Consider the following 23,547-nt stretch of genomic DNA (forward strand, 5'->3'; position numbering starts at 1 on the left):
GTCCTTCTGAACAAGTGGTGTTATTACTTGCCACAATGCAAAACAACTATTCAGGGGCGACGCCAGGAGTCTTGGGACCCATGACAAAAAATTAAATTGGGTCCCCCCTGGGCAGCTGCTGTTATAATTTCTTGAGTCTATCTGACCCATAAAAAGCTTCACAATTTTAAAGGCTTTCAACTGCATTACTTTCTTTGGTTCAATACTGATACCAGCACAATATTTACTGCTCGTGAATTTTACATGAAACAGTCTCCATACAGTTTGCAAGTACTGTAGAATGCTTAAATTTTTTCTATTAGTTTGCTATGTTGTTACATTTTATTCAAGCTGCAGTACATAACTTTAATAAAAAATATGTTATTTCTAAAATATATCTCTCCTGTCTTAGAATACATGTGTTTGTTGCAGGTACTTTTATAAACACAAAAAATAGTTACGTTTTTATATGAAATTCCATATGGAGCCAGCAGAGGGCGTCATGGTCCGCAGTTCGGAAACCTCGCGATGTTTTGAGCCGAACCACCCGCTAGTAGGGATCTTGTCCAGTAGACAGGCGATCAGGAGAGTAGGCATGCTGAAACAGTGCATGCAGGAACCTGTCTGTTATTATCCTGCGTTTATTAAACAGCGTTGAATTATGAACGACTGCGGCTTTAAATAATAACCCGCATAAAGGAAATTATCGGTAAGCGTCACTGAATCCAGGGACAGAGAGAGAAAGGCACATAACAGAAAGCAACCGGCGGGTCTGGCTCTCTGTGTCAGTGTGTGTGGGAATGGCAGCTCCCCGACCGATTAAAGGCATCCTGAAAAACAAGAACAGCGGCAGAAACCTGAAATCCTTGTCCGACGAGGCGCCGGCGGAGGTGACCGAGCATGGCCCGGGACTCTCGGAGGATGACCACCAGTAAGTTTTCCTCTCAGCTGCGCTCAGGGTGGTACCCTGGTAGCTAAACACTTGTTAGCCGCGCTCTGACATTTGTTTGGCGGTTAACCAGCAACCTCCAGTCCGAGTCTAAAAGCTTCCTGGGTCTTTTTTTTTTAGAGTATCAAATGACATCTTTTCCCCTGATATAAATTTTACCTTTCGTGTAATTGTGATATTTGACTGACTTTAGTAAGGCTCATTTCTGGTTAGCTTAATCGTTAGCTAAAAATAAGTTAGTCACGTCACTTGATGTGATTGTAACCGTTAATTAATGATTGGTGACATTTCTACAACAGCAAGTCTCATGAGTCTGACAAGGTTATTTATAGTGTCTTGTGAATGTATTCTTATCTCTTAATTTTTTTCACTTCTTAATTTTTTTTCACTTTGTCATATTACAGCCACAGATGTTAGTTTGTTTTATGACACAAAAGAAAGTAGTGAATAATTGTGAAGTGGAAGGGAAGTCATGCTTCCATAAATTGATACTCCAATAAAACTCAAGTGATTTCAGAGGTCACCTAATCGGTGGTTAGGTTAAAACACAGTCAGAGGTGGGTAGAGTAACCAAAAATACTCAAGAGTAGCTCTACTTCAACATATTTTTACTCAAGTAAAAGTAAAAAGTAGCCATCCAAGAAATTACTAAAGTAAGAGTAAAAAAGAGTATTTGGTAAAAAGTCTACTCAAGTACTTAGTAACCAATCAAATTATTAGTAACCGATTTAATATTTAAAAATTGCATAATCAGACGGACCAAATTATAAAGTTAAGTGTAAATGTTGGTATTTTAAGGACAAACATAACAATGATTCGTATCAGGCAAAAGAACATTTTTCCAAATCAGTTTCTTTCAATAAAAAACTTCTGAAACTTTAACAAAAGTTGCAGGTGTATGTCTTTATCTGGTGAATTTTTGGTTAAAACATACTTGTTCTTCATTCAGTGAAGTTACTCACAATAGGTAGAGAATCCAGAAATTTTACTCAAGTAAGAGTAGCGATATGTCATAATAAAATTACTGAAGGAAAATTAAAACGTACAGCATAATAAAAATACTCTTATATGTACATTTTGTCAAAAAAAAAGTCACTCAAGTACGGCAAAGGTAATTGAGTTAATATAACTAGTTACTATTTGATTCTGAAAACAGTGACTGCCTGCCAAAACCTGCAGACTGGGCCAGTGGGAACATTTAATAACATAAACAGAGAATCAGTTGTGCACTCAAAATAATTGGCCTTTATGGAGGAGTGGCAACAAGAAAGCCATTGTGAAGTAAGATGATCTGGTCAGATGAAACAAAATGTAACGTTTTCATCTAAATTCAAAGCAGTAAGTGTGATGGAAAACAACATCCCCATTATGATGAATCATGGTGATGGCAGCATAATGCTTTGGAATGATTTTGCTTAGCAGGAATAGGAAATATATATGAGATAAAGATGTAGCAATCCTGGAAGAAAACCCACTTGGCAGCAGCAGCAAAACCTGAAACTGCAGAGGAGATTTTACCTTTCAGGACAGGACAGCGACCCAAAACATCCAGTCAGAGATGTAATAATTTATATCCATGTACTTTTCATGTGTTGGAATGGCCCAGTCAAAGTCTTGTGCTAAACCCAACCGTAAATGTGTGGCAAGACTTAAAACCTGTTGGCAGGTGCTCTGTATCCAGTCTGAATGATCCAAAATTGAAGAAAGCTGTGATTGCAATGAGAGGTTGTTCTCCAAAGTATTGATCCAATACACAATTCTGCCCTATTTTGTGATTCTCTATAACCTCAAATTAAAAAAAATGTGTAGAATTTTGTCGTAAAGTAGACGTACTGTGGAAAATTCTTTTCAGGGATATAAAAATTTATTTGTATTGTGTTGATTCACTCAATACAACAAAAAGCTGCAGTAACACTGATCCGATGTATGAATATTGTGTGAGCATTTCATATAAATATATGCAGCTCATTACACAAAATGTAAAGTTGATCTTTATTTCATGCAACCAAGACATAGAATTATTGCGATGAGGCAAATCTGAATGGTTAACATTTCCTTTAACTTTTGCACTTAAGTAATAGACTTGCTCTAGCTCATAAAAGATGAGTTTATTTGTTGTATCATGGTATTTGTTGTAGCTGGTGGAAAAAGTCACTGAGCTCTTTAGTCCAGTCCCGATCTCTATTATGTTGTCCGGGATCTATTATTTTTAAATACTTACTTCCACATTGATTACCAGAATGATCGCTCATATACGCCGCCACAGCAGTGTGAGATGGTTGGTAAATGTAATTCAGGATTGATCTAAATCGCAAAATAATCATAGTATGGAGTATAAGTCTGTCAGGTTGGCAAATCTTGTCTATAGTTTCATTCAGATCATTAAAAGCAGGTCTGGTTTAGCCAAGTCAGCTGTTCTGTTGCCCAGTGGGCACATTGCCGCTTGGTTCAGCTAATAAGTGTCGGAGCGGCGGCTTCTCTTGCTTTGCAGACGCTTATGCATCAGTGTCTCTGCCAGAGACACGTTAACAGTTGCGGTGAGGTGCGCTGCCATAAATCACTGAACTCGCAAAGATCTTTCTGTTCTTATCTTCTCCATCGCAGCCATCGCAAAGTTCTCTGTTTCATGTTTTTTTGTATAAAAAAAATAATTTATTTATTACCAAAATAGTTAAAAATAACAAAGAAATGACTTGCACACGGAATTTTAACAGCATTTACGTACAAAAGATGATGTGGATATTTTTAGTTTTCGCTGTTGCTTGGGGAGTTACACTAACATTTCTGAGCACAAAGAAACAACAGTTATAGGTCCTCTACAGGTTTGAAGGTTATTCTTATCTCTTCTTGTTACTCCATAGTTTGCATTTTTGAAACTCTGTTCTCTTGAGCACGTTGGGCGCAAAGCAAAGCCCTTCCTCCAGGTTGCCTTCAGAATAGGATCTGCAACACTCGATGACATCCAAATTGGTGTAATCATGTTTTAATCTAGGGGCTTACAATATGTTAAAGTGTTTGGGTCTAAAAATAAATTCACTCGTATGAGAGCTTTTAAGGCCTAATACAAGCTGTTTAGTACAAGAGCTTCTGCATAGAGATGAACAAACACCACCCACCTGCCAAATGCTGCTAAATGTTTGATGCTAGTTGGATTTTCAAATGTTTGTGTAGATTTTAATCTCTTTAAAATAAAATAACATGCAACTTTTAAATGGTTTGCACTATAGACTATGTTTTACTACAGTGGACAGTCATGTAAGGATATCCGCGGTATTCTCTTTTTATTTCACTGTCTGATAATTAGGAGAAGTAGTCTGAGTTGCTGCATGAGAAATTAGGCCATAGAATGGTAACGGTTAGGATCCCACCCCCCAGCAGTGAATCCAGTGTTTTCAGTGTTGCTACAAAAATAGTCTCTTTTTGAACAGCAAGGAAGTGGAGGAAAAGGAGATTTTAAACGGATTCTGTGTGCAGCCAAGTGCCAAATCCTCTAAAGGGAATGAGGGCTGACCGTCGTGCTGCTGCTGTCAGCTTTAAGTTTAAAATATAAAAAATAAAAAGACTGTTTATGCAGGGGCTGGATTGTCTGTTGGGTAACACAATATTTCCCTAGATTTATTTGTGCCATTGTTATATTAACAAGGAACATATTATGTTCTTTCATGCTTATTTCATGATTTATCTTCATTATTGTTATTGATTGAACTTCAATAAAGCTCTTTTTAATTATTAAAAATAAGAAATACATATAAATCCTCGGCCTAGCTAGACAGAATGGCTGAAAAATGTATCACGTTACAAGTATTTCATATGTTTTGATACAGATAATCATTGATTTAAATATTTGAAATATTAATGGTGTGACATTTCCTGTTTTATCCAGTTTTCATTCCACCTCGATTTTTATTTTTAAGCAGTTATGAGGCACCGTGGCGATACCTGAAAGTGGTACTGCGTACGTTACTCAACAGGTTGTTGCTAGCTAGTAACTTGTAACTTGCTAGGTAACCACAAGTTACCTAGCTGGTTGTTACTAGGTAACCAAAGAGTGAGTGAGTTAGTTGATCCCACTGACCTTGCTTAGCTGGCCGTGAAAGGTTGAGCAGCTACAGCCTTTCCTCGGCCTACATCCCCCAGAATACTGTGCAGTTCTGGATTGAAGTTCAGTGAATACTTTCTATATTGAATCTTGAATATTCTAGCAAATATATTATCTATTGGTATTTGTCATGTGTCTATCTCGACATACATTGTTATTGATTTATTGTCCAGCCCTAGTTTCTCATGAGTCTAAGGGACTAAACTTGAAAACCTTTCATGCTTTTGTTGAAGAGCTGCATCAATCAGACACTTCTTCAATTTTATCTGCTAATTTTGACAGAATCAGATCTGTTATTTTGTTTTCCAAAGAGCAAGAGAGGGAAAACATGTGCTATATATTCTTGCTATCAAGAGAAATAACAATAACTAAAAATGAAGTTTTTCAGTTAGCCTGCAAATCACAGATCTGAGCCATTCACGGTCAAACTAGCCAATAACAATTTTTCAGTCTGATGTCTTTATGTAGTTGGTAACAATGCAAATTAAAATATAATACTTAGTGTGTGCAATCACAACTTGTTTTATACAGACTATATTCAAAAGGCTTCGCTTTGTGTCTGCTGTTTCTTTAAGGCGCAGCATTCACTAACAGCCGTACAAACTGCTTCCCCTTTCGCCTGCATTAATTGTTCAGAACAGATCACATCGCCCTCCTAAATCCTTCTACGGTACCTGGAGGATGTCCTATTCTGCCTCTACAAACATGTACCATCCAGAGGGGATTTATTTGACCACCTGTCTGTTTTTGTCGTAAATTTCCTGTCAGGATCTGGTGGCCTAAAATCTACTGCTGCGGTCTGCAGATGCACGAAGCTGCTTAATGAATGCTTCTGTACGGCCTGAATTGCAGTTTTTAAAATTTGGGTGTCTAGACCTGAACACTGCTAGCAGCTACATAGAAAACAGTTTGTTAGGTTGCTAAAACAAACAGGCCACATAAGTTTTAAATAAAATATATTTAAAGAATGGTTCTTATGCCAAAATGAAACCTTCAAAATTACATATTAAATGTTTTTTCCATTATTGATTTTAGAGCTGCAACTAATGATTATATTAGTAATTGATTATTCATTCCCTTACAATGATGAATAATCAATTTAAAAAACTGACACCATCTAAAGATTTTTCATTTAACCACCTAAGCTTGTTTTATGCAATATTAGAAATACATTTAAAAATACAAACAAAGAAGTCAATTCCTTTTTTGCTTAAGAAAATACAAATTTTATTGCCAATAACTTAGCATTCCTTTAGTGTATGCTTGATCATTTGTAGTAAAGACCGTATCTTCACCTAAAAAATACTTTTAACATCAACATGTGAAAAACTCATCCCTTTCTAACATCAATACAAAGTAGGTCTGATTTTTGTTCTTAATGCAAAATGTATAGATTGAGTGTGTTGTTCTTTCAACAAATGGCTATTGAGTTTGTATACTCCAGTTAGCGGTCAATCAATTTCTAAATTAGTTGGTTGTTTCAATAACTGATTCATCATGATGAATCGTATTAGTTCTAGTTGATTCGTATTACATTAGTCTGCAGAAGCATATGGGACACCTAAATAGTCCAAATTATTACACACCCCGCATAACAAGAATGCTCACCACTGTTGATTCATCCATTCATTTTCCACACTTCTTTATCTAAGTCAGAGTTTTGGGGATGGTTGGACTCTATCCCAGCTTTAAACATGAAACCCTGGACTGACAGAGTCCCTGTCCACCAAGGGACCAACGCAGAGACACTGGGAGGTTCACTGACAGGAAGCTTGATTACAATAACAAAACCAAGTCATGCGCAGGGAGGATAAGCCATTTCAGAATGGAAAAGCCTGCTTGGTCAAACTAATTAACCTTGTATCTCTGTGGTGAGAATACAATCGCACCACTGTGACACCCTGATATGTGTCACTGTTGATATGATAAGTAGCCATGTGGTATTTGTATTGAATGCTGGCAGCAGAGTTGTAGTTGGTGGTCATCGATCCAAAAGCTCTTGGACAGTAAAAGATTCTCTGCAATCCATAGAAGTATTCGACTGACATTTTTCCAGCAGATCTGTTGTTGCTAAAAGAAATCAGAGTTATTAGAAAATGTCACATTGAACCAAAATAAGCACCAAATATTAAAACAAATGCAGTTATTAATAGTTATTCTGATTGTTTTGAATTTGGGACAGGGTTCAGATGTACAAAGGTCAGAGATCTGCAGTCTGTTGCTATGAAGCTGCATTGTTGCTCTTAATATTTTCTGGCCAAAATAATAATGAACTTAGCAATATTTTCAAATACAAAGTTATACAATCTACTTTTTGATACGATTATAAACATAGAATTCCAGAAAAAAATTCTGGAATTTATTCCAGAATTTTTATTCTGTTTTTTTTAAGACTTAAAATTTTCTTATTCGACAATCTTAAAATGTATACAATTAATGTTAAATACTTATCCTGTCTTCTAGTTTTTCACTTTCTAGCTTGAGGGGTCTCTAGGGCATTTGTGAATGAGTCTTCGATCTAATACTTACATTTTCTTGCAGTTTTAAACTACATGAGTTGTTATACGTTTGTAAAATCAGTGTTAAGGTTATTCTTGACACCTCTGTGTGTCGGGGCAAAGTGGGGCTTGTGTTCTGTGAATTACTTGTCACCTTTTTTGTTAGCTGCTCTTATTTAGTTAATAGTGACTTGTAGGCCTCACACTTAGTGATGCATATTTTATGGCTGCTTCCATGAAAATGAATCTCTCCTCTCTGAGTGATGGGCCGTTTGAGTGACTCTCAGTGAATCTGACTTTCCATAATCTGACCAAGAAAAGCACAGCTTGCATCTCACTTTGCAAAGGTTATTCAAGGTGGGCAACCCAGTTTCTGTTTTGATGAATAGCAAAGGAAATTGATACAGAGATAAAAAGAAATGATGTGATTACTCGGATATGGAAGATAATTTTGATAACTGTTGAAATATAGACATTTTTTGTTTTTACAAATAGTTTTTCATTGACCAGCACAAAACCTTGTCTCTGTAGTCATCTACAATTAAATATAATACAATATTAAAACATATTGTATCGTGAAATAGAGCTGCCAATATGTCAGAAAATTTAGCTTCCTTTAAATATTTAAAGCAGACCAAGACACATTTCATATTTAATGAAATCTGTGCCAATTAACCAGAGTCTTGCAGTGAGACGGGAGGCTTGAATGTGAAATTGATGAGCTTTTCCCTCTGGCTTTTGCTGGCACCAATTTTCTCTTGGTTGGGTGCAGTATTTGGAGGCAGCATATTTTCTACATCATGATGAGCGCCTTTCTCCCGCGCAAAGCAAGCGTCGAGTGCGGTGTTTTTGTGCGGGGCACCAGGCTCGACCTTTCCTCGCCGTACGTTGGCGATGCTACCTGATAGTGCAGCTCGGCTCTCAGAGATGACTCACTCTGTTTAATGAGTTTCCCTGAAGCGTTATGTCGCCAGCTGTTGACCACCCTGGAGAGGTAGACCTTGCGCTCTATATTTAGAGTCTACGAGTGTTTAGTGAGCAAAGTTGTTTTGTTTTTTTTATGTTACAGTTGCTGGTGCTCCATCATTGTGTTTTAGTTATGATGAATATATCCGAGTCATTTAAAGGAGCTGACGCAGTTTAGCTAGAGTAGAGGTTTCTGGTTCATGTTGTGTAACCAGATAGCACTTTTTTCACATTTCACATCAAAAATGTTGATGGTTTTTAGTGGGATTTCATGTGATTGACTAATACAAAGTAGCATGGCACGGTGATGTGGAAGGAAATTTAATTTCTGTTTTCAAGATAAAAAAAGGACAATCTGGAAAGTGTGGCATGCATTTTGCTCTTCCTTTTCCAAATGCAGCTAAACACTAATAATGCTACGGTATCAAGCCAACAATGTCAGTCAGATGAGTTTACTTTTGAATTTGGAACAACTGGTGAATAAGTAACAAGTTGTTGCAAAATGTTCAGAATAACAACCTTCTTTTTCTTTGAGTAGCCTAATTAAGTATTGTTTATCTAACCAGATGTTGAGTGGCTTTCTATGTCTGCTAAGGCTGGATGTAATGACTCATTATATTCACTTTCAAAATGTTTGGTACAAGCTGTCAAAATTTGTTTTCTGAAAATATGAGATATTTTTGATGAGGAAATCTGTGGAGTCAGTTGATGAAAAATGTCTTTTCTGAGCTTGAAGTTCTTCCTTGATCAGCTGTCTGACAGTATTTCAGCTTTATGTACTCTGAATGGATCAGTTCTGACTATAAGTGGAGGCTCATTCAAGACGTACAGGCAGCAGGCGGTGGATTTAGCATCCTTCTCTCCCCCTCTGCTTTCCTGTTTCCTGTGATGCTTTCAACCTTTTCCATGGACCTATTCAATGAGTGTGTGCTGCAGCTTAGCTTGAATAAGAGGGAAGAGATGTTTTCCGAAGCCTTAAAAACAATGTATAATTACTTGCTTAGGAAATTAAACTGAAGTGTACAAAAACGTAAAATGTCCAACTAAAAATATCAAGGTTAAAAAGAACAAAAATACTCTTTGATATGAAGAAAAGTATTAGAAAGAGACAATTTAACTGGATTGTTATGTCCTTTAGAGTTTCACAGTTGATGACAAAAAAAAAGAAAAAAAAACAATAAGTATCTCACCCCATAATCATTCACTTATTTTTGTACCAGAGACGTATCAGGGCTTTTGTCTGTGTGTTCCTAAATTTATGCAGTTTTACTCAAAACTGGGCCACGTTCTGCTCTAGATTATAACTGGACTCTGTCGCCCCTGAGGTTTCTGTGCAGTGGATTGACGGTCGGTGTGTAGCCGTCCTCGCACAGTGGGTGTCTGTCTGTGTTGGGCCTTCTTTTCTTAACACCGTTTCCTTTTTTTTTCTCTTTGATCTCTTTACAGAAAGAAATCTGCCAAATGGGATGAGATGAACATCCTAGCGACATATCATCCTCCAGACAAGGACTACGGCCTGATGAAGATAGATGAACCCAGCACACCTTATAACAGGTTAAAAGCCTCATATTTACATGCTCATAATATCCAATCTATTGATTGAATATTTTTAAAACAGCAGTCACTGTATTTTTGTTCAAGTCTCCACTAATTTAATATTCAGGGCATGCTTTATTTTTTTGATTATAAAATATACAGTACAATGAGAAGTTGTGTCCAAACTTTTGGTCTGTACTGTATATGTTAATTTAGAGACTTAGAAGTAAATGCTCTAAATTGCAATGTATCTGGGATGTATTTACAGTACAGTGGAATTTGGTTCTGAAAATTATGAACATAAAACGTCTTTCAAAGTCAAAGAAACTTTAGCTCCATTCTTGTCCCTGCTGATCATTATTTGATGTTCCTACAGCTTCACTGGAGTCCACTTGTGGTTAAATCAGTTGATTGGAGATTATTTGCAAAGGGAAACCCCTGTCAGCCACTTCAAACTGCATGAAAATGTGTAGTATGTGCAGAGTTTTAAAGTTCTTCACCTTAAGGAAGAAAATACTTGAATTTGTTCTGGAAATGATAGCATAACAAGATGCAGAAAAAATGAAGAGGAAGTGGAAGCTTTCTAGATGCTCTGTGCTTGCAGAGAGAACTGCAAAGCTCAAAGCAATGGATTAAACTGAGATTGTTGTAATATTGTAAAGTCAGCTTCCTAAACCTGACGACTCTGTACAACTGTACATGTTAGATGCAGAATTTAACAAAATAAGATTATTGTAATAAATTAAGTTTAATTGTAATTGGACTGAATTGCTTTTTAAAATAAGACTCAAATTAAGATAAGATAAGATTTATTTGTCATTGTCATCAACAGATTACAACGAAATTGTGGTTGCACTGTAAAAATCCAATTTAGTAAAATTAGATTATTATAAACTGAAGAGGGTTATAACTTAATTTAACTGGTATTTGGTTTTTAAATTGAATAGATTTACTTATTTTGCTCTAGAATATTTTTTTCTGGAAAATTAGATCTATAAATAACCTGAGATCAAATAATAATAACAATAATAATAATAATAAAAATCTTTTTAGCTTGTTTCTATCCTTCCTCCATTCTTCCTGTTGATGTTTCTGGTTGTTTTTCTCCCCTGCTGCCCTTCTGTTTTCAGGATGGTTGGGGACGACGATGATGAGGGGACACTCAGTGACTCAGAAGGCCACGGCGGTGGGCTCGAGCCTGATGACCTGGCCTCAAAGTAAGGATGGAAACATGAATGCATGGAGACAGAATAAAATCAGAGGGAACACAAACAAAAACAACAAAGAAGGATCCATGATGCTGTGGGCCTGTTTCAAAATATTTACAGCTTTAACAGCAATCAATGTGAGACCAGGGATTTTGTCATTTTATTTTATTTTTTTTTATTTTAGTTTAAATTAAGCAAATGACATTAGGTAGTAACGCTCAAAACACATTGATGTTAAAGTTTGATCATTCTGAAATAAATAAACAATGGAATAACAATGAAAAAATTTTATAAATCTGTCTAAATAAACAGTCATTGGCCACACAAAGATAATTGCACTGTGGGAAAATGTTTCTGCTATTAAAGGACATGACAAAGACAAAACATATTGCTCAGAGACATAAAAAGCTAAATTCTCCTTGGCCCAGTCTCTAGATATTGAACAGAACAGGCAGATTGGGCCTAAAAACTTATCATCTTGTTGTAGCAAAACCTAGACAAGGAAAACTTAAACATTTAAGAACAAAACTGCCTATTGAGCGTTTTTAGCTTGCTGACAGCTGATTTGGTTTTGCTGTGTGTGCTAGTGTTAGGTGTCAGTGTTATTCTCCTTTATACAATAGAAACAAATCCCACAGCTTATTGTGAGTAATTGATGTCTCTGCCCAAGTCATGCACAATCCTCTACTTTAATTAAATGAGATCTAAGAACAAGGGGTTTAAGAAAGCTGTAATACTGCCAGGTATCAAAACATACAGGACATTTATTAAAGTTTTAAGTTAGAAATGAGGGTATTTCTCCTTTAACAAACTTGGGGGCAACTTCATGTTACACTACAGTTAAACAAACAACTGTCTCACTGGCAGATGCTGCAAAGCAAGCAGACATGTAGCTTCACAAATAATGCAGACAGTTGTTCAGCTGTGAAGCCCCAGTGGTACAAAGTAACTCAGAGTCAGCAGCAACATGCCGAGCAGCCGCAGTGACAACCCAGGAAACAAAGACTGGCAATGAACCAAAGAGGAGAATCAGCAGCAACAGCAGGCAAGATGGGCCAGACTTGGTGTCAGACTGATCACGCCTGGATACTGGAACATTTGTACAATGAAAAAAATAGGAACATTTAGGTTTTATAACCACATGTTTGAATTAGTTCACTGTTTTATTGTCTTTTAACCCTCCTACAGTTTTAAGAGACGGGGTTGATTGGACACCACAAACTTTGTACCTTGTGCGCAGTCCAGCAGGGTCGCACTGACCCTGCGTGCACTTTTACTAGGTTTTTATTTCGTGGTTTTGGGAGCTGAAGGTCTGATGGGACAATCCCTCACTACACATGGATTGTGTTATGTGATCAACTGTTTGTTTATGTTGATAACATGGGGAAGACTCTACCCAGAAAGAGACTCTCCCATTAGATAGTGAAGGCTAAGTCTCTAGCTTATAGCAGCAGGAATCTCCCAATGCACCGGGGTGTGAGGGTTCTCTCCATCAGGGGTGTAGCAACCTCCTGGGCTCTGTTTAGATGGATCCCCATGAGGGATATGTCCTGCAGGCAACTGGTCTTTGCCACACACATTTGTACAGTTTTATTGTTCGAATGCAACAGCTCCTTGTTTGGCTCACTCTGTTTTTTCTGCTGAGTCTAAATGGATTTGTCCTGCTGACAGACTCTTCCTCTAGAGCTCTGCAGCTCCTCCAGAGTTAGCAAGGTCCTCTCTGTGTTTCCTTTAATTGAGCTATGAGTTTAGATGGGCCGTCATGTTTTGGTAGTTTCGCCACTTTAGAGAAGAGTATTACATAAATTAACTCTATTAAGTGACTTCGGGAGCCAGTTGTTTGCACTGGGCTTTATTTGAGATTGTCAGAGCAAATGCATGCCACACCTTTGACATTTTTATAAATGCAAAACCATATATTTTCTTTCCTCTGGTCTATCACAAATAATCCAGAAAAAACACATTCCAGATTGTGGCTGTAAGATGTGAAAACATCTTGCACATCTTAAGATTTTTAAGATGTGTAATTACTGTTTAACGTATGAAACAGTAAAACGTTTCATATGTTTCAGTGTGTGAAATGTGAAAATATTTAGTTTTGGAACTCAATGAAATTCCATACGAGTGCAGATCAGCCAATAAGCAGGGTGTTTCCCAACATTCCTGCTTTCCAGGGATGTGATGTCGAGCTTGCAAGGAGGCTGTAAGCTCGACGAAAACAGTCCTGAACACGTTTCCTGCTGGAAACACGTCAATGCTGGAAGGCATTTGTGTTAAAACAGTCCATATGTTCTAATTTAAATTGTTTTTTCCCTTTTTGCTGCCACGATCAAAAAGCTCTTTTTTACAACCTAATAAAGAACAGATGTTTTACCAATTCAACAACTGTGATGCGCTACATACAGCAAATGTGAATAAATGGATGGATTACATCTTCTTTCTGTGTCATTTTAGGTCCTAATGGTCCATTTGGGTTAAGAAATATTTATCTGCCACTCTAAGCTGTCAGCAGAATGTTAATGGGAGCCTGAGGAGTGTTTTTCGCTCTGGGCCATCATCCTTACATAAGTGCATTAAAGCTGGGATTGGATGAGGCAGTTTGGATGCTGCAGAGAGCTCAGTGATTAGCTTCAGGCTTGCAAGTCAATTAGCTGCCGTTGTTTACTTTTGTAATGAATGCCTTGTTTTGTTTTACACTAAACCCATCAGACAGTACCCACAGCTGCTGTTCTTTTCCTTTCATCATCCTCCCATCATTCATGCTTTTACATCACAGATTCTCTCTCCTCCTTTTCTGTCTGTCTTAGCTGTTCTATCCCATCCAATTTGACCCATCAAACACAATTATTGGAGCACTTTGAAGCTGTAGTGAAATGTAAACTCTTGACCTGGAGTGACTCGTGCCAGCTGGTTGGAGAGCAGTAGCACAGTGCAGGGGTGTTTCCCTCAGGCGCTTCCACATATTCACCATAAGCCATTATTCATTTTGTCTAACCCTGTTGAAACATTTAGTGGGGCTGAGAGGTGAGAATAGTAAATTGTGTTATTTTTTTATCTCTTGAGTCATTAACGCTGTTCACTCTGCCTTTTGTTCCATCATTTAATGTACATTTTTTCCTGCTAACGTCTTCCTCTTACATCTATTTCTATAGTGAGATGCAGCAAGAGCTTGGATCTCTTTGCATTGTTGTTGAAGGCTGGTGTGTTCAGTTATTGTCGACGTGCTTCTCGGAGATATTTAAGACGGCTTTACTTTGTTCTTCAGGCTGGAGGAAGCTGAGGGGGTGGAGCCACGCTTCATGAAAGAAGCGGAAGAGAGCAGCGAGGAGGAGGAAGAGGAGCTGACTCCACAAGTGCAAGGTGATGCTTCATTTTTTTTTTAATTTTCCGTTTTTCAGTCAATACCGTCATAATGGTGAGATAGTAAACAGTGCCTTACAGAACTATTTCTACCTCATGAATTTTTTCACATTTTGTCACAATACAACCGCATAATTATACTAAGAATAGATTACATTCACAACATTCACTTGGCAGCACTGATGCCTTGCAGAAAGAAGGTCCTGGGTTTAAATCCTAGCCTGGTGTCTGTGTTTAAGAGGTTTGCATCTTCTCCCTGTGTATGTGTCTCTTGGTACTCCAAAAATATGACTGTTGGGTTAATCGGTTTCTCTAAATTTCCCTTAGAGGTGTGTGTGCGTGCGTGTATACTGTATGTGAATGGTTGTCCTGTATGTCCCTGTGTGACACTGTGATTGGCATCCTGTCCAGGTTGTACCTGCCAAAGATAAGCACCAGCCTATAAAGCAGATCTGAAGAAAGCTCTGACTGAAAACACTCTTAGAGTTTCCTGAAGAGGAATGTCTGGGGTTTTTAGTTTCATCTTTATTTTATAAAGCATCGTTTCTTGTACAATCATCTCTAGTGTCTCCAGAGCAGAACAGAGCTCGCCTTTTCATCAGCATGCTGAGCTTTTTTAAGTCACTGACTCTGAATCTGCCAACCCAACATCTAAAGACTTCTCTATAATTTTTTTTGCAAATGATCTTAATTTCGGCTAGACTGGATGGAAAGCATTTGTAAAGATGAATCATTTTCTCCTCTTTGGACTTTGGCTGTTTGCTTAAGGTTGTTGCCCTGTTCCACAGCATGATGCCACCTCCACCATGTTTCACCATGGTGTCTAGGTGTTCAAAGTGTAGTGTCGATTTTCTTTCAGGAATAGCATTTTGCACACTTAACTTCTGTTTTGGTGTGATTTCACCAGAGCACCTTCTTCTACATACTTGTTGTGTCCACTTTATGACCTGTGGTGAACTGGAAATGGGATGGTCGCATGTTGGACAGGAAATGCTCAAAGCTTCGGATAATGTTTTAAGACCTAATGCTTCTTTAGGCTTCTCTACTACATCCCTTCCCTGTCAGGTCAGCTCCTTGCTCTTCGTGATACTGTTTGTTCACTAATATTTTGTAGCAAACCGCCAAGGCCTTCACAGAGCAGCTGGATTCAAACTGAGATTAAATGACACACAGGTGGACGTTTACAGGCAGTTTGTTGCACTGGATTCATTTATGGGTATCAGAGTTTAGGAATACTTTTCTACTATATTGCTGGTAGATTCTGGATCAGTATCAGTAGTTGCAGGTTTCATTTTCCATCTTATCAAGGGCACCCCACTGTTCACCTTTCTATTTATAGCCATGGTCTTAATATAAAGCGTCCTCTGTTGCTGTGAGGGTGACTCAGTGCTGCTCCACAGTGGAGTGTCGGCACAAAAGGTCTCCATCAAAAGTCATCAAGTGGTCTTTGTGATCCTTTTGACCTTTTATTCTGCTCTCCAGACAAAGACGCATGCATTATCCATCCACAGCGTGTCAGCAGGATTTTAACCAGTCCGTGACCTCGCCCGTCTTCGAGCTCTCGGGTTCATAATTTAACCGACTGTGGAGGCGGAGCAGGACACACACTGTACTACCACTGAAATAATCCACTCAGACCGATCGCTGGGGTTTCAGATTTATATCCGGAAGGTTGAAAAAAATAAATACATTCTGGGAAATCTGCAAATCAAGTCGATATCACTCAGCATCACAGCTGCAGATTCAGTAAATGCTGATCCATGTGCCGATTAACGCCACCTGCTGGAAAAAGATGAAAGTGTCGACTGCTCACGGAAATACTGGATGGTTTTCTCACCCAGTTTGACAGCATTTATTTTTTCTGATATATTTAAATGCTTTTTATGAAAGAATTTCTTTTTATTGTATTTTTTTAGATGTTTGTTACCAAAACACGCTAGCTGAGCAGCTTTCATCACCTTCATCAGGTTCCACACACAACCATTAAGACAGACTGCAACATGTGACCCAGCAGCAGAGGCCGGGTCAGGTGAACAATGTCAGCATGCTCTGTGGTACCGAGTGGAGGCTGATCTGTGTCGCTCTTCAAAGAGGAAATATGCTGCGACTAAAACTAATCTGAGGATTTTCTTGATCACTATGGGGTTTAATGTTGATGGATGAAGGTTTTGCTGTGGTTAAGCGCATTAGAAATAAAACGTCACGGTGGCCTCTTTTGACTGTTGAGTCTTGCTTTCTTGCTTGTATTAAATGTACAAAGTTCAGAATCACATTAAGTTTTTCAGACCAATTAAGAACAATTGCTTGTAGAGACGATTAAACCGCAAAAGCAGCTCAGTTTTCTGATCCGTCCGTCGTCTTTTCTCATTTATCCTTAAACAGTAGTAGAGGCGGGGCTGGTGCCGATCCCCAACGGCTGAAAGGCGGGGTACGCCATGGACAGGTTGACAGTCCATCACAAGGAATCACAGAGACACACAGGACAGACAACTACACACACTCAGACCTGCAAGCAAAATTCTGCGTTGTAGAAAACTACCGCTGTTCATCGCCCTGAACACATCATCCTCACATTGTCAGTGGTAGTGGCGGCATCATGGTGGGGGCATGCATTTTTCCCCAGCAGCGATAGGGGTGCTCGTGTAATCTGATTACAATATAGATGGAGCTTTATCCAAATGAATCACAGGTTTTTGAGTTTATGCATTATTACACACAAGTCAGCACAGTCAGTGTTTTCTGTTTTTTTTTTAAGTAATTTTGTTTTTGTTTCCTTTCAGCCAAAAAGAAGCATTTTCAGATGATGAGGAAGATGCACTATGATGAGGGCATGAACATAAGGCTGGCTCGCGAGCTCATTGCTAAAGAACTAGAAGAAGATGATGACGATGAAGAGATGAGGGATGACACAGAGGATCCAAGGGACAACGCAGAGGAGACGGAGGAGATCAGTGTAGACCCGCCACAGGAAGGTAAGGAGAAGGGAGACACTGTACCTTCGCACATCAGAGCTTGTAGAAAGGGAGCATCAGAGGCCACTACAGGAATGAGTAAACATGTTGGTTAAAATGATCAGACATAATGGTTTTGCTCATCATCATTAGTGTAAATTTCATTACGCTCCATTTCTGCTTCCCCATGGATTATATTCCCAGACACTAGAGCATCAGAGCGATAACTCATCGTCATGGTGACTAAAGAGTGTTGTGATCGCTCAGTGTGTATAAAAATACACACGGCCTTTACGGCTGAGCAATTTGACTTAAAAACATCAGATTTTTTATACCAGATCCGATTTTAATTGATTAGTTTTTTTTTTGCTTTCTTTTCTAAAAACAAAAATACAGATGATAGAAAATATTTTCAAACAGTGGCTTTTATATCAACGATCACTTCCATGACTTGTACAACAGAGGAATAGGGCCAGGCTACAAGAATTTTTGTTTAATTATGAGATATATAGCCATGATATTAGCAGAATAAAGATGGGTTTTTACCAAAAGAACTTCATGAAATTATGAGAAAAGTCTTTTTAATGAGATAAAAGCTTTGATTATATCTTGAAGTTATCAAGATATATTGTGACCAGCTCAATATGTGTGGTTCTTTCTTCGAAATAGACTCGTTGTTTGCTCAATCGTTTCAAAGTCCTTCTACTGATAATAATTTGTTGCCAATACCAAAGTACAACTTCGGAAGATGCTCAACATTCCTTATTTAAATTATTTGTTATTTTCGTGTTGGAGTACTCATAACATTAATACTACATTCTCCTAATACAGGGGTGGCAAACCGCATGCTGCGGCTCTTTGACGGATCCTGTGTGGCTCTTTGATTCTGAAATTTCCCACACCCCTTGAAGGCAGAAGCAGCGTAACGTGCAGCGCAGGTTGTGAAATTAATTCTATTAAGATAACGCTACAAGTCTGCAGTAGTTGTTGGTGTAGGACAGTCTTTCTCAAACTGTGGTCCCCGGTCCACTAGTGGTCCGCGGGCACTCCCTTGTGGTCCGCAAGGTATTGCATGCCGTGAGGTTAGCTCAAAGTCCGACTCACACACTTAGTTTACCAAAGCTGAAGGTACCGGTGGGAAATTTCTCAGGGTGAGTTGCAGAAGTTTTGTTTTTGAACACTATTGCAATAACTAGCATGCCACCTGCATGCAGATCTAGGTCTGCGGCTGTACTGAGTCTGATATGACGCTGTTGAGGCGATGAGCAAAGCTGCACCCCTTGCTGACTAACTGCATCTTAACACCTAAAATAAAGTTTTTATGTAGGGCTGAAAGAAAATGTTTGTTTTTGCCAAAACAACTCCAGTCTATTTTTCTTTTATTATGATTCTTAATTGCAAATAGCCCTAAAATGTTATTAATGCACACAGCACTTGTAAAGAACTTTTTTGATTTGTATGTGTTTTCTATCATTGGAAAGCTTAGAATCTACGCTTTCAGAATCAGTAAATAACTCAAAACATCCTGAGCAGCAGTAGTTCATGGTTTTATCATTGCCATTCGCGTTTACAAAACAGCACTACCTTTCACATTCGGATGAATAAAGACAATGGGTTAAGAGACTAATATTTTCATTTCAGGTTGTACATATAAAGATGTTGTTATTGCGGGGCCAATTTCATATTATGTGGTCCGTGAGTGTTTGTAAAAAGGTTAAGTGGTCCTCGGCCTGAAAAAGTTTGAGAAACACTGGTCTAGGAGGAGAGATTTTAGGTCTAACCTGAATCGTTTATGAATATAATCTGTTTCCATAGTAACAGTTTTCCTCAGCAGGTCTCTATATTTCTAGCGGCTGCATTATTTCACGTCGGTACACTTTGCGCCGCACCCAAGCTCAGAGGATTGTGGCGCAGATGTGGGAGTGAAGCAGAACAAGCTGCTGCCGCTGCTGCGCAAATAAGGGAACATGATGTCAGAGTTTGTACAGCAGTTTCTGGTGCCACTAAAGGGAAAAGTAAACCGGTTCTGATCACATGAACACAATCAATGCTGTTCGCATTGCGGTGACGTGAAGAGTGGAAGGGTCACTTCCACAGAGCTCAGAAGTTTTCTTTATGTCTTTGAATGAAATTTTACTATGTTTAAACAAGTCTTATCATTGTGAAAGAGTTGCTTCAAATGGCTGTAACAGAGTACAAACCAAACCCAGAGATACTGGTAAAAAAAAATAAACACTGTTAGGTGGCACAGTTAGCTTTAGGAACTAAGGACAAAACTGTTTCAGCAAGCAATGCGGTATAAAGCTAATCTTGAAATTGCTGCGTGGCTCTTTAATTTGGCTCTTAATGCTGAACTAGTTTGCCACCCTGTCTTAATATTACAATATTACTCTGGTGATATTAAGTCTAATTATCCTCATATTAATTAGACTTTGCTCTTAAAGTATTCTAACTTTATTCCCATGTGTAAAAAAAAAAATTATAGCCCTATGTTGTAGAATACAAGGTGTAAAAAAAGAGCTTGTCAAACAAGATGGCGGCAGCTGACATGATGACATGGTGGCATGTCAGGGCGTGATGACATCAGTCTGAACCAAGGAGTGCAATGAGGGGAGAAAAAAGGTTTTACTAGGGAATATTTAAATCTTCGTGTATACCAAGCATCTACCTTTGTTTATTCCTGTGTGTTTGTCCTCCAGCTGATTCCCTAGAGTCGTAGATGACTTCTCCCACTGTCAGCGCCGTGGCAGATCAAGATTCAGCGAGATCCGCCCATCGGACCTGTGACTGAAAGCAGAGACGTTAAGGCAAACACCGCTTCACCACCTGTCCAACATCTCCCAGCAGCCAATAAGATTACCGGTCCCCTCTTTGTCTCCACTATTCCCATAAAACTGTGCAATATAACCTCTATTTTTAATTTTAAAAATGGTTTTCAGCTCCAGGAATATATCCGAAATGCACACATGAAGGCTGTTGCTTGTCCCTCCTCCCTCTCCTGCTGCCAAGAATGCCCTCCTCTCACCTCTCCTGGACTGATGTCGCACTGAAGAATCTATGACTCAGACACTGGAAGGAGGATCAAAGTCTTTTTAAAAATAAGAATAAAAAATGACAAGAAAAACCTCACAACATTGAGCTTATTCTGGCTGAAACAGCTTGTTGGTTGTGGAAGAAGCCAGGGGGAAACCCCACGGCCTCTCTGAAGGGTTTTATGTCACATGATGGAGTTTCCAGTGGCTGCAACTCGGATCTTTTTCTTGTTTTCCTTTCTGATCAATCACACCGCTGCATTTTATTTCTACTGGCTGTATGTCTTTAGGAATAGTTAAATTGCTAAAATAACAAGGCTTCTCCACATACAATATTGAAATGACATGATTACTGGTTTGGGGAATATATTAATCCAAATTGTGTTATTAAAATAACAGGTATTTTTCAAGGAAGAACATTGACTCATTCTTGATTGTCCCACTTGGATGCTCATTTTTAGTTTCTCATTTCCAGTTTACAAGCATTTCTAAATGTCACCAGACATCTTGAGGTACATTTTTCATTCAATGGAATCCTTTTTCATCCCTTCAAGATAATTTTGTTAAAGAATAAGACAGGACAAGCTGCTCGGTCGTCCGTGTTTTCCTTCCTCTGTGTAAAATCCACAGTATTTTTGATTGTAAAGTTGGCGAGAAGAGACTGTATGGAAGTGCTGCTGCTGAACTTTGGTATGTGCTACTGATAGACCTGGCGAATAGGTATTAGATGAACAGTCTGAGCTGTGCCAAGTTATTTGAAGGAAAGTCAGAACAATGTTGCTTAATGTTTTTGTTTTTTTTTTAACCTGGCTTAATCCACGGTTTTGTTTATTTTTTACAATGTTTGATCTGCTTGCATGACTCAGCTCAGGATCATCATAGGGCAGGAGGAAATGATTGTAATGCTACTGACTGAAGTCGGAGGACTTTGGAGACGAATTAAACCACTACAGCTCATTGGAGGTGCGTTGAGGACTTGAGTTCTCTTTCAAGGTTCAGCCATGTGTCACTGAATAGTCTTAAAAGGAAAAAGAAAGCCAGTCACTCTCGTGTTGACTGTAGGACTTGGCTGCATACGCTGGGAACTCAGTTAAGTATGGAGTAGAAAAAGCATGCAGGAATCATGAGCATGTCTTATGTTATCTCTTTATTTTCCCCGTTGCCCTTTAACGCCCCACTGTGACCGGACACGTCGAGCTTTATGTTGCGGAAATACTGCAGGTCACAGCTGTTGGTACGACTCCTGCCAAAGTCTCTGTGCATTTTTTCCCCATGTTTAGAAGCAAACCAACAAGTATAGAGTTTGGCAAATGGAATGAGTATCTGAGCAAAGAAACAGAGATTTTTGACAATACGGCTGTTTTAATTTGTAAACTTGTGGAAAAAGTGTGACTCTAGAGAAGCAGAGATGATACTTTTTCTCATTTTAGACAAAACACAATGGACATGAATCATCCTGTAGGTGGTTGTGACCTGACAAATGTGCCTCTAATGACTTAATATACTTGTGTGTTTAGTGAACAAGCTCCGTGATACTTTTTGCCTCTTTTTTTCTGTTTTTGTTTTGCATTACACCTGCTCTGTTGTGTTTTCTAAGGTGGGTAGAAGTTTATGCAGTCATCTGATCTAGAGATGCACCGATCAGATATTTTCTGGCAAGTTTCCAGGTTTTTTTTATTTTATTATTATTATTTTTTTTTAGATCTGACTTGCCGATTCCAATTATTTTCCCCAGGGATTATAAAAAGTGTTCTGCAAGTTGTTTGACAAAGTTTGTGATAAATAAAGAAATTTCAAGACTATCCCCATTTACATTTGCTATACATCAAAGCAAATGTCTCAAACCTTTATCTGATTTTTAATAAATCAGCTGCTTCAAAGTACTTGATATTAGTTGATGCATTTATGGACCTAAAGTGGTGGGACTTAGTTATGGTGCATTTAATAATTTGAAAATTAAAAAAAGAAAACAAAATGTATTAATTGGTTATTGGTGTTTCTCTACTTATGGCCATCATATGTCTCAAAAATGTTCTCTTATAATTTTCCGTCTGCATGTTCTTACTCATCAAGTTGTGTATATTGTTTTGTTTCTTTCCAGTCATTAAACAAACATTGTTAGAAGCCTGTGTGATGTTCATTTGCTTTGGACGTAGCAATTTGAATGAGATAAATGCAAGTTTTGATTTGGTGATAACTTACAAATGAGCAATCAATCTATTCTGACACTGATAAAAACGTTTTGCTTTTATTATTTTCTAAATGAATTTAATAGTCACTTTTTGTGAAGTTCTGGTCTATTTAAATAAAAGTGTAAACATACAGGAAACCTCTTAATTTTGAGTGTGAAAAGTGATAAATCAATTGCAGAATTATTTTAGAAAGTTCTTTTGTTTTGCTTGGTTTTGTTATCTAAATTGCCACCAGATGGCGCTGTTACACAATCTTTCGTTCCCATAGGCTTTCTCGTAAGTAATGGGATAAAGCGTGAGACTGATCAAATCAAAGCGGGGAAACCTTTTATTTAACGCAGTGCGTCATTAAATTACAATAGAAATGTTCAAAGGTATTTAAGCTTTGCTTTCATTGTTTGGCAGTGCGCAGATGCACAATGAAGGGGAGAAGATTAAAAATATTAAGAAAACGGTTCCTGAGTGTTTTTTAAGGATCAGGAAGCTCCTGTCAACTGACGCAAAGATTGTGTATTCAAAGGTAGACTTGTCACTCGTTTCAATTCTTTAACGCTGGCCCTTAACATACAGCACACACTAAAAAATATGTTGCAGACTTTCTGATACTTATGTAGACATACAATAAATACATGTAGATCATCTATCTATCTCCTTTTGTGTGTGTATGGTGCAATTGTGTCATCAACTGCACAACTGAATAGAATTGTGCATGTTCAACAGAAGCGAAAGACCACACTTACCTCCGGTTAAAATGTTCATATAAATAACATACTTAAC

General features: G+C 38.2%; 1 protein-coding gene across 2 annotated transcripts; it reads left to right on the plus strand.

Moving 5' to 3' along the window:
• Window positions 1-524: 524 nt before the first annotated feature.
• Window positions 525-22,705, plus strand: ppp1r2 (protein phosphatase 1, regulatory (inhibitor) subunit 2). 2 transcript variants are annotated; one of them, XR_004340504.1, is made up of 7 exons: window positions 525-910; window positions 9,938-10,045; window positions 11,158-11,244; window positions 14,501-14,595; window positions 17,376-17,567; window positions 18,378-18,484; window positions 20,246-22,705. XR_004340504.1 is itself a non-coding variant. In XM_032572283.1 (6 exons), the coding sequence occupies exons 1-6, from the start codon at window positions 780-782 to the stop codon at window positions 20,263-20,265; spliced, it is 633 nt and encodes a 210-aa protein (XP_032428174.1). In that variant the 5' UTR covers window positions 527-779; the 3' UTR covers window positions 20,266-22,705. The 2 variants fall into 2 exon arrangements, 1 of the variants encoding a protein (XP_032428174.1); XM_032572283.1 differs by lacking the exon at window positions 18,378-18,484 and having other exon boundaries at window positions 527-910.
• The last annotated feature ends 842 nt before the right edge of the window (window positions 22,706-23,547 follow it).

This window comes from Xiphophorus hellerii, chromosome 9 (assembly GCF_003331165.1).
Source record: "Xiphophorus hellerii strain 12219 chromosome 9, Xiphophorus_hellerii-4.1, whole genome shotgun sequence".
In the NCBI taxonomy this organism is placed as follows: domain Eukaryota; kingdom Metazoa; phylum Chordata; class Actinopteri; order Cyprinodontiformes; family Poeciliidae; genus Xiphophorus; species Xiphophorus hellerii.